This window comes from Cicer arietinum, chromosome 3 (genome assembly GCF_000331145.2).
Source record: "Cicer arietinum cultivar CDC Frontier isolate Library 1 chromosome 3, Cicar.CDCFrontier_v2.0, whole genome shotgun sequence".
NCBI classification, from domain to species: domain Eukaryota; kingdom Viridiplantae; phylum Streptophyta; class Magnoliopsida; order Fabales; family Fabaceae; genus Cicer; species Cicer arietinum.
This window is the reverse complement of record NC_021162.2, coordinates 51,436,889-51,449,064: the sequence shown is the minus strand read 5'-3', so window position 1 is coordinate 51,449,064 and position 12,176 is coordinate 51,436,889. Positions and strand designations below refer to the sequence as shown.

The 12,176-nt window shown below is 28.6% G+C and overlaps 1 protein-coding gene across 5 annotated transcripts in view; it reads right to left on the bottom strand.

Annotated features, from left to right (window-relative positions):
* Positions 1-7,104, bottom strand: part of LOC101509707 (F-box/kelch-repeat protein At3g23880-like) — an 8,647-nt gene extending 1,543 nt beyond the window's left edge. For 3 of the 5 annotated variants that reach the window (XM_012719827.3, XM_012719828.3, XM_004514222.4), the window contains exons 1-7: positions 6,965-7,104; positions 5,560-6,857; positions 4,619-4,863; positions 3,045-3,138; positions 1,249-1,448; positions 723-957; positions 298-531 (exon numbers count right to left, since the gene is read on the bottom strand). In XM_012719827.3, the coding sequence (XP_012575281.1) occupies positions 4,825-4,863; positions 5,560-6,801 (1,281 nt within the window). In that variant the 5' untranslated portion in view covers positions 6,802-6,857; positions 6,965-7,104 and the 3' untranslated portion in view covers positions 298-531; positions 723-957; positions 1,249-1,448; positions 3,045-3,138; positions 4,619-4,824. The remainder of the gene's footprint in view (positions 1-297; positions 532-722; positions 958-1,248; positions 1,449-3,044; positions 3,139-4,618; positions 4,864-5,559; positions 6,858-6,964) is intronic. The other 2 variants (XM_004514223.4, XM_012719829.3) reach the window with 2 other exon arrangements.
* Positions 7,105-12,176: the final 5,072 nt, after the last annotated feature.

Here is a 12,176-nt window from a genome sequence, read left to right as displayed (position 1 = left end):
CCGATGTTTGTGAACTGATAAGTAAAAGGAGTTGCTTCTCCAAGCAGAGTTCGGGAAGTATTAGAAAGAGTGCTGCCAACTTTCTGAACATGCACAATTTTCATAAACAAAGAAAGATCTGTCTCTATGTACCAAAGAAACAAAACACTATCAGAGATTGTCAAACTGTCAACAACAGCCAATAGATTCAGCAATACAATCAACCAAAGCCAAAAAACAAATGTCCTCACAATCTATTAAACAATGTATAAATGAATTAATACAATTCCAAACAAGTAAAACATAGGAGGAACTTACTTTCATAAAGAAACCAAGCTTTCAGCATAATCCTTGGCAAAGAACCAACATATTTCATTGGCAATTATAGTTCTCTCAACTCTATTGTCTTTCCAATATCAATGTATCTCTATTCTCAGAAAGGTGCAATAGCAACCATTGAGATTGATACCCAAAGTTATAATCTATTTGAAGATTCTGATAACTAATTTTAATGAATTGAGTCTAAGACTCTTCAACACCAAATTCCGTCATCTGCCATATAACAAAATCGGTTCTCGTCAAATTATGAGAAAACAAAGACAATCGATCGAAAGAGCAACGTTTGGCTCAACAAGTGGCACTTCACCAAATATTAAAAGGGCCAGCAATTTCCTGTGTTTCTCTGTTCCCAAATCAACCAAATAATCGAAAATTGCTCAACAGTAATAACATTCCAATCATACCTGAAGTTATTGTGAATGGCCAACCAGTAAAGAGTGCCGCCAAATACACACCACCAGTCGCCCAAGGACGAATATAGTGTAATTGAAGAGAAACAACATGGATACTAATATTTATCAAAGCATCTCATTCGAGCTTTCAATGTAACAATCGAAGTTTAACGCTACAGGCACCACATCACAAGTGTCGGCTGAATTATCATGACCAGACGTAAACTTGAAAGAGCTAGGTAGATGCCTGCAATAATGACGAGAAGGTAACAATAGAAAAATGTTACCAATAGAGAATTATTTAGAAGGTTGCTCATCGGCCCCCCGTGTTTGCTCACCCGCTCGCAAATACACTACTGAAAGCTAAGATCTGGTAGTGTATTTTACTGAATTTTATACTACCGGAAGCTAGGATCCAGTAAAAAGCCAGAAAAATGAGCAAACATGGAGGGTTGGATGAGCAATCACCAATTATTTATATCTTATAATTAATTATGTGATTGAAAAAAGTAATTATAAGAAATGTAAAAATTTTCACCCTTTTAAGAATATATGGAAGTGATTTTCCTTCAGATCTGTAAGGATGGCATGAGAAATCTAATTTACAAGCTCCAAAATCGAATTGTACATAAGACAGTGTTTGGCTAAGTTTTTGGCTTCCTATAACCAGTTTTGCTACGTATGGCATACTTTAGCTTCATTCTTCTTTTATCAACACAGCTGGTTCAGTATGGAAACCTATTAATTTTCATAAACTCAAGGTCAAAGAGAATGAATTTGTTATTTGATAATATCTACCATACTTATCAATCCCGGATAGCGGCGCATAGAAGCCAGTCTTAAAAAAGGTATAGCGAGATGGCCGCTATTCGGAATTTTATAAAGAAAAAAAAAATTGTATATATAAGTAATGAAAAATTAAAATACTCAATACATAAATAAGAAATAACAACAAAAATCATATATCTTGTGCAAAACATAAATGTAAATAAATACTGTATAAAACCTAAATAACAAAAAAGCTTAAGCATCAAAGGTTTAAAATAACTAAAGATTAAACTTCAGATTCATCCCCGAAGGAATAGCCTAGTGGTATGGGTTGGGACGCCGAAGAAGTATTACGTGGGAGGTCTAGAGATCGATCCCTACTACCACCACATTCACCCTCCCCTAACACAGTTGGTTCAGTATGGAAAGCTATTAATTATCATAAACTCAAAGGACCAAAGGTGGAAGAGAATGGATTTGTTCTTTGGCAATCTCTATCATACTTATCAATCCCGGATAGCAGCGCATAGCCAGTCTTAAGAAAGCTATAGCAAGATGGCCACTATTCGGAATTTTATATAAATCATAAGTAATTAAAACTGTATATATAAGTGATGAAAAATTAAAATACTCAATACATGAAATATTCATAAATAAGAACTAATAATAAAAATCACATATCTTATGCAAAACATATATGTAAATAACAGATAATGTAAATACCCTAAATAACAAAAAAGTTTAAGTGTCAAAGGTTTAAAGTAACTAGAGATTAAACTTAAAATTCATCTCCGAAGGAATAGTCTAGTGGTATGGATTGGGACGCCGAAGAAGTATTATGTGGAAGGTCTAGGGTTCGATCCCTACTACTAACAAATTCCCCTCCACTAACAAATTAAACACTAACATTTAGCTACCAACTTACAAATTTAGCAGCCGCAATATTGGAAAAGTGAATTATGAAAATTTATAGACTTCAAAAATATATTTTAAGAAGCTTTGAAGTGACTAGTTAAAAGTAAACTTCCATAAGAGTAATCTAATTAGAATCAAACTTCATGAGATTTTTATATGTTGCGGCTGATTTTCTGTACTGAAAAGCAAAGTGAGTTGCCTACCTTTAAGTAATTGAGATCAATTGCATATATTGGATCAAATCTAATAGAGGTTTAAATGCGGAATCCTACCACTGATAAAATGAGCTATATGTTATCGTACTTAGCCGGCATTCCCTCACAATGCTACGTAACTACCTTAGTTAGATAGAGTTATATAAATATAGAGCAAAAATGGTACTAAACATTTGAGAAGATTTTTATGTTGTTGCAGTTAGCTTAATGCATTGCCCCCTTCATTTCATCTTACTACACGAACTGGCAAATCACCAGCAACAAACCTGTTGGTTTATCTAAATGAAATCACAACTTATATTATCAAGAATTTGTAACTAATCAACCTCCCTCAGATATAATGCATAGTTTCAAATCATATAATACTATACGTAAAGTATCATATGATCAATCACATAAGCATGTATAAATGATGAAACACAAATCTAGAATAGACCTGATAAAGGAAAGTCTTTTTATTTAGAGCTTGGAGAAGTCTGGACCAATGCAATAAATGTAAGTCGGTGCTTGTTGCTTCTCACCGTTAGAATCTGGAGAATTGAAAGAATAAATATGGTTTTAGACTTAATTAGCTTGTGGCCTACATGACTCACTTTAGTAAAAATGATGACCCATCAGCCATGATCACTAAAGTTTTCAATGGCTTCAATAATTAAGTAACGAAATATGATCTGTAGATTCAATTTCAAAAATGTGCTAAATAATGAATCCAAATGACATCTATTAAAAATGAATCCAATTTTTCTATATTTCTAGGTCGTTAATCCCAGATAGCGGTGCGTCATGGCCAACCCAAAAGTGGGATAGCGCGTTCTGGGATAGACGGGATAACTGCTATTTTTTGGACAAATTACATGAATAATACTATATAAACCTATATTTAATGCAAAATTAACAAATGACTCAAACTTTGAAACATTCATAATTAGTAATAAAAATTCACAAGTCTTACTCTTAGTCAAAACATACATTGAAATACCAACAAAAGTAAAAGAAATAAAGATGATGCATATTGAAGTCTTTAACTCAGTAATAAAATAACTAAATATTAAAACTAAAATGCATGTTCTAGCATAGGAATCAAAGATAAGCATCATCTTCATTAGCATATTCTTCTTCCTCTTCTTCCTAGGTGAAAGTTGAAACAACAAAACAGAGAAGGAAGAAATAATAGCGGGATCTCATTGAGAAACGTTGAGATTAACTATGGCGGGATAGCGGAATCTTGTTTCACGCTGTTGCAGACCACGCCGTTGCGGTCAGGCACTGCACCACACCGAGATCTCGCCGGGAAACGCTGGAATTAACTACCTAGCTACATTTATGGCAATATCTTTGCCTAGATTTATACACTTATGCCCCTATAAATGCTGTACTAAATGTGTAAAATGGAGAATATTAATAGAGTAATATTTCCAAGTCTAAGAGAATTGATAAGCCATATCAAATTGGAAGAAGAGGTTGAAGAACAAATCATGAAACTTTGTTCATCACAACTCATTGTTTGATAGATCAGTGAGAGGAAAGTGATGCAATATATGAAACTATGTGCACCATGGGAAGAAGTGTGAATGTCACAAACGCTAGCTCACTCTCATCACTCAGGGTTTTGAGACCTCCCTCTGCTGAACGGTAACAGGTTGGTTTTCGTTTCCTTGTACCAACTGGTGTTTTCATTGTTTTAAGCTCAGGTGCACAAATAAACAGATTGAGTTTTACTGGCTATTTTCTGTTAGCCACAAAACCTTTAGTTTGATGAATGAGTCGCTGTCAATGAATTTGTTGCCACTAAATAGAGTCCCCTAAAAATGAAATTTTGGGATCGCACAGAAATTGACACTAGCACAATAAATGGGTAAAAATGAGACATTATGACAAATAAAACAAATAACGAAAAATAAAAAAGAAGAGAAACATCCGACCATCGATCACTGGATCTTGATCAACTACAACAATATTCATGATATACTAAAAAGATCTTAAAAGTTATAAAGATCTGGAGACATTCACCTGCTTCTAAACAAACAGGAGCAGAGTTGTAAAACAGAACAATATTAAGCAGTGAGTTGCTTCGAATATTTTCAAAGAAACCTAAAAGAAAGACATCAAGAGGGCCATAAATGTCTTGTACAACAAAATCAGTACTGTAACTGAAGCATCTGTAGCTCCAATAAGCTCCTTTCTTCCTTTCCTCCAACCATACCCCCAATGTACCATTAATAAGGGTTGATGTGCCTGAAGTTGGGGTTGTAGATCTATAGTTTAAAAATGACTCTGTTAGACATGAAAATAAAACTGCAAAACACAAAAGTAGAAACAAAAACTCGAAAAAAATGAATGCATAATTCTATAAAGTGCGACCATATGCCTTTGTGAAGAAATAAAGAAATTAGCTTTGACCATGATGCCATGACTGCAAGCTTATATCATCAGTGACATGAGGGTTGTGTAATAGAAAATTTGATTTTATAGAAACAATATTATAACTTATAAGGAATAGAAATAAAATAATTTTGGATAACTGAATCAGTGTGGAAGTGCTTGATCTGGTGTGAAAAAATTCATACCAAGAGAAATATCAAACAACATTAATTTACAAAAACATCCCTATTTATGGCTAAAAGATCAAACATAAAGATAACCAAATTCTAAACAAGGCAATAAGATCAGCTAGTTCAATATATTATATCTGTAACAAAGTTTTAAAGTAAATGAAATTAATATAAAAACAGATTTTCCTTTTGGAATAATCGCCTTCAAGCTAATGATGACCTTAAAATATCATCTTCAAGCTTCCAAGTAAAAAAGAAACAAACTCATTGGATTCAAATATTACCAAACCTTTACAATATCAACCAAAGCCATCAAAGAGAAAAGATTGACACCGTCAATCGAACAAAGCACATGAATTGACACGAAATATAAAAGTATATCATCTAGGAAGCACTTACTTTCAAATTCAAATTGTCAGAAACAAAGCTTTCAACATAAACCTTAGCAGAGAACCAATGTATTTCATCAGTAATTCTAGTCCGCACTACACTATTATCCCTCAAATTATAGAGAAATGCTTGTCGCTCTTGATTGTTCACCAATATCAATGTACCACTGTGATCAGAAAGGTGCAATGGCAACCATTGAGAATATTGTGAGTCAACAAAGTTATGATGTCTCTGAAGATTCTGATAACTAATTTTTAGGAGTTGAGTCCAAGACTCTTCAACTCCAAATATCTTCATCTGCCATATGACAAATTCAGACCTTTTAAAATCATTACAAAAGCAAAGGCAGTCCATCAATACACATACAGATGGCTCAACAGGTGACACTTCATCAAAACCACGAGGAGGCATCAACTGTCTGTAAGTCTCAGTTCCCAAATCAAGTGAAATAATCACAAACTCCTTAACATTATTAATATTCTTCCAACCATAAGAACCAACAGAACGGAAGTTACTATGAAGGGCCAACCAATTAAGACTACCATTCAAATACACACCATCATGCACACCAGGATGAGAATACCGAAAAGGAAGAGGAACCGCAGGAAAATTTTGAATAGTTCTCCAAACATTATGACCCAAACTAAAAACTCGCACCTCGGTACTATTTCGCGCTTCATCCAAAACTAACAGCACAACCTTATAAGTTTCCGATGAAATATCATAACCAAATGCAAACTTGAAATGGGTATACAGCCCCAAAACATTATCAACAAAATACCCTAATTTATACGAAATTTTACCCACCGCAGGGTTCCAAAACCGAAGCCAGATCTCTCGATATGCAGCGGTGGAAGAATAACCGAGCAAACAAAGTAATCCATTGCAAGATCCAATAACATAACGACAATCCTTATCCTTCAATCGAGAATCCTGATCATCGGGAAGCGTAATCAACGGATTCTCGATTAAACGGCTCACAGGAAAAGGTACAACATTGTTATCCCCATCAAGCCGTGACTTACTCAAAAACAGTGTCAAGTGAGGCCTTAATGCCGATCTCTTAAGATGCAGTTTCAAAAATTCAGGATCAGAAATTATAGATTTCCAAGACTTGCAAACACACTTCATTTTCATAAGAGTTTTCACATTAGCAAAAGAAAGCACTTCAGGTATAAGTTCATCAGGGATGATTACCGGCGACGCCGCGATGGCTGGCTGAGCACGCGATTTAGCTGGAGGATTACTCATTATAGCTGTGGTTTTATCAAATCAGTACCAATTGAATACCATTGAAGTATTGAGCCCTAAAAATAAGGAAAAAAATCAGTTACATATAAACAACTGAATTGAATGTAAAAACGAAATTGATGAGGTATATGGTGAAGTATGAAAATGGAAATTGAAGAAATACCTTGATTTGCAAGTTGAGGATGGAGGCGCTACGATCGTAAGGTACATGGAGGAAAACCTCAGTCAGGGAGAAATATTTTTTTCTGTTTTCTTTTCCTTTTTTGTGTGCAAAGGATGCTTGTGTGCAAAGGATGCTTAGTCCCAAAGTATAAAATTAGGCTTAAAGGCGTAATTAATTTATTCATTTATTTTAAAATTAATTTTTAGTATTTTATTTTTAAAATTGAGTTTTTTATTTATTTTATAATTTATGGGATTTTTTGGTTTATTTATTTTTAATGATATTATATATTCAACTATGACACGACTCTAACGAAATACAACTGAATTGAATTCATGTTATTAATTAATTTTCTTTTACATTACTATTAATATAATGTAAGCAAAAATTTATAAATAAATAAATAAAAATATTAAACTTAATTTTATTTTATCTAATTTAGTTGGTCACGTTATTAAAAAAAAATATATTTTGCTATCATCTTTCTGAATATATTTGATTTGGTATATTCTTAATATCTTTAATTTAGTCAATTGATATTATATTTAAAAGAATGAGGTAATATTCTTTTTAGTATTTTCAATTTTAGATGGAAATAAATTTTTTGTTTATCAAAAATATTTATATTTTAGTCCTAAATTATTCTCAATTTTAGACGAAATAAATTTCTGTTAATAAAAAATAGGCTAAATTACATTCGAGGTCCCTTAACTTAATTTCAGGTAACGTTTTAGTCATTTATCTTTTTTTTGTCCCGACTTGGTCCTTTATTTTAATTTTAAGTGACAATTTGATATTTTATGTTTTAAAATTTCAACAATAATATCCTTTTTTATACAAAAATTCAAAAAAAAATTCAATCAAAACTCATAAAATTAATTATATTCTTCAATATAATACAAATTTCATCAAATTCGTAACGCAAATCTTCAAATAAATTCATATTTTCATACTTTATTTGATATTTTTAAGAATAAAGGACTAAATCGGGAAGAAAAAAAAAAGATAAAGGACTAAAACGTTACCTGAAATTAAGTTAAAGTACCACGAATGTAATTTAACCTAAAAAATATATACATTTTAGTCCTATATTATTTTTAAGATAATTTGGTCATTAACGTTTTGAATCGATAAACCTTAGTCGCAGTAAATAACATACTTAGCAAAGTTGTGTGAGATGGCATAATTATTATATCAATTGTCATCTAAAATTTTCATATTTTCTTTATATCGCCTATAAAAAAAAAATTTGGTTGAAGTTCTCTTTTAATACTTTTAATTATTATTTAATAAATTATAAATAATTAAAAAATATATAAAAATACTATTAAAAATAAATAATAATAATAATAATTAATTTTAATAATATTATTAATTGTAATAATAATAATAGTAATAATAATAATAATAATAGTAATAATAATAATAATAATAATAAATTATATTAATAAAATAAATTAAACAAACAAAATACATTAAATTAAAGAAAAACATACTACAAATTGAAAGAAAAAAAATCAAATTTTATTATTATATTTTCGTTCATTTTTATTTATTAGATTCAGAAGAAAAAAAAATATAGGAGAATGTTGTTATAATATAACACATCGTTTGTTTTAGCACATCTATTTCATTGCATTTTTTCCCCAAAATTTAATGTATTTTATTTTATTTTTATTAATAATATTTTGATTTTTTTAATTATTTTTAATTTATTAAATAATCATTAACTCAATTGTTAACAAAATAATATTAAGTGTTAATTTAACTGTAAAATAAGATTGAGTTGTCAAAATAATATAACATGTTATTTATTTTCGCACATCTACTCAAATACGTTAACTTTGATATTTTGTTTTATTTTATTATTAAAATAAAATTTTTTAAATATTTTTTTTAATTACATTAACAATATTTTATTATTATTATTTCATTTTTTTGTTTATTAGATCGGAATAAAAATAGGAGGGAGCTGTTGAGAAAAGGTAAAATATTATGCACATATTATTTGTTGAGACAACAACTTCCTCCTAATTTGGCACCTTATTATCACAACTTACTCCTATTTTTTTTCTATCGAATCTAATAAATAATAATAATAAAATCTGAATTTGATTTTTTTTTCAATTTATGGTATTTTTTATTTAATTTAATGTGTTTTATTTGTTCAATTTAATTAGTTTTATTTTATTAATACAATTTACTTTATTATTATTAATAAATTTAATAATATTATTATAATTATTATTATTTATTAATATATTTTATTTTATTAATAGTATTTTAAATTTTTTAATTATTTATAATTTATTAAATATATATATATATATATATATTAGTAGATGGTCGCATCCCCAATATACTACCTTCTATTACGGATGAAAATTTGTTGCTTCAGGTCGTCACATCATCAATAACCGGCTAATCCTAAAAAGTAGGGTATTTTTGTATTATTTTTTAGAAGTGTGATATTTTGGTAAAAAAAAAAAAATATAAAAAAAAATCAAATTATGTTATCAATGTCTCAACTTAAATTAGGAAAATAAAATTAGCAAGAATAATTACTATTTTATTAAGATAAAAAATTTAAGATTTTTGTGTTAATTGTAGTTTTGATTCCTCTATTTTTACTAACTTACGAAATTGATCCCTCTAATTTAAAATGAGACAGTTTTGGTTATGATATAGAATCATTTATTCATATATCATTATTTAAATTATAAAAATAAATATTTTTGAAAATTCAAACTCTAATTTTAACGGTATTACTAATCTTGTGAATAAATAAAAATAGGGAATTAAAACTATAATTAAACTAAAAAAATTTATTATCCGATTTATTTACAAAGAAAATAGGAATTTTTTTAATAAGATTTTTTATTATAGTTTTTAAAAAGCTTTGCAACCTTAGTTTGTTAATAGACAAACAAATTGATAAGAGTAAAAGTGAAAAGGATAAACTCTGACTTAATATAAAATCGGTGAGAATGAAATATTTCTCGGTAAAAATATCTCATTGAACGTTATTTTGATAAAATAATAAAACCCTCGAACACATATAATTTTTTATTATTTATTTTTTTTTTTTTTGAGTAAATATCTTGTATACAATGTATTGAACTGATATTTTGATAAAATAACAAAACCCTCGGACACATATAATTTTTTTTTTTTGAGTAAATATCTTGTATACAATGTATTGAACTGATGTAAGTTGTACAATATTACATGAACTCAATTAGTAAGAATCTCAAATTTGGTTGATTTATTGTTGATTTATTTACGATGCTATGAATTTATTAGGGTTTAATCACGTTGTTTTTAGATTTTAATAATTCATTAATGATTTACAATGACATTAATAAAAAAATTGGTGAAATGATAAAATATTTCAAAAGACTAACGGAAGAAAAAACTGAACAAAATAAAGTTCGTAAAAGAAGAGTGAAATTTCAAATTTCTTTTGAAATGTTATCTAAATTTTAGATTATATAACGAGTGTATTTTGAATAAAATTGTTGTATTTTGAGTAGAATAGTTTGCTATAGTTATAGTTGTGTATTATCATTATCTAAATATAAATTTGAGTTTAACGCAAGAATGTGACATGTTATTGTACATATTTTCTTATTACATAAATTAACTTAATCAAATAGTACGCGTTATGTAAATTGGTATATGTATAAAGACTAACTAATTTTATTTTTAGAAACAAATCTTTCAAACAAGTTTTTTTTTACTTCTATTCTTTAAAATAATTTTTTAAATAAAATTTGTAAAATAATTTTTAAAAATTAAAATATGAAAAAGTTTCAAAGTCCCTACTTGTTCTCTCATGAATCTGAAAAATATAAGGTTTGTCTTTTATTTTCCGCTTTTTAAAAAAGAAAGGAGGAGTTTTTCCTTTTATAAAGTTTTTTTACTTCTGAAATTGTTACCCACCTTGTTTATTAACAGGAAAACTGGTAACAATAAAAGTGACCAGGACAAGTCTCCGTAAAAATCGAACTCCACAACTTAAGGCTTATAAAATGTATATAAAAAAATAAAAAATAAAACATGTGTGAAATGTGTTAAAATGGAATATTCTCTGAATATTGTTTGATAAAATAATACGTCCTAACCGGTACATGAGAGAGTCACGTAAAGTCTTGTTTATGTCTTACCAAAAAATATTTTTTTATTTTAATTTTTATAAAGTATAAAGCCTAATAATATATTATAAAAAATATTTCAGTGTATCTACATACACATTAGGCTCAAAAAAGTTTTAATTTTCAATTTTTGGCAGAATCATTGTTTATTTGGATTGATATTTTTTGTCTAGAAAATATCATAGTAAAACTTTGGTCTTAACTTTTGCTATCCACCGATAAAATTTAATATAAATTAAATAAAACATATTTTTGTTGCAAATTATTTAATAATCTTCTTACTATGGCTAAATTGGTTAACGAAGATAGTAGGGATGTAAGAAATATTAATTATAAATTGAGAAATTACGACACAAAAAGTGAACACATTGCCCACATGAGAAATATTAGTTATAAATTGAGAAATCATAAGACTGTCATAAGACAGTCGTGAACATATTGCTAACATGAATTATTGGAGTGGTAGTATACACACTATTTTTTTCTTCAACTAAAAGATAAAAAAATTTACATGCGTTATTGATGTTGCTGTAAAACAGTTGAAATGTATTATTTTATTTTTTTGAAAAATATAAAAAAAAAAATAGATTTGAAAATGCTATTAATTCTACTAAAGAATTTTTCTATAGTTATTAAATAAAATATTAATAATTTGTTTATTAATTTTTAAAAAGGTCTTGTCTAATAATTTCGCTTTAGGCCTTTAATATGTTGGGTCAGCCTTGAATAAGCCTCTCCAATGTGGGACTAAAATGACTATAATTTTTTTAAATAACTCTAAAAACACAACAATCCCCCGCTTATTTCAAAAAAACAAAAAAACAAAAAGACAAATAAATTATTTTTGAATAAATATTTTGGATGTAATGCTCCAAACTGGTGTATCAAGTTATATGAACCATTGCTAGAGTGATAGTACCTTGTAAAAGCATTGAGGCTATAACGTTTTATGCAGAACATGATGGATCAACTTGTGCAAATGATGATGAAACATGTAGATCAGCCGGTGGAGTAATAGGTGGAACATTAGGGAGAATATGAGGATGTGAACTAAGGTA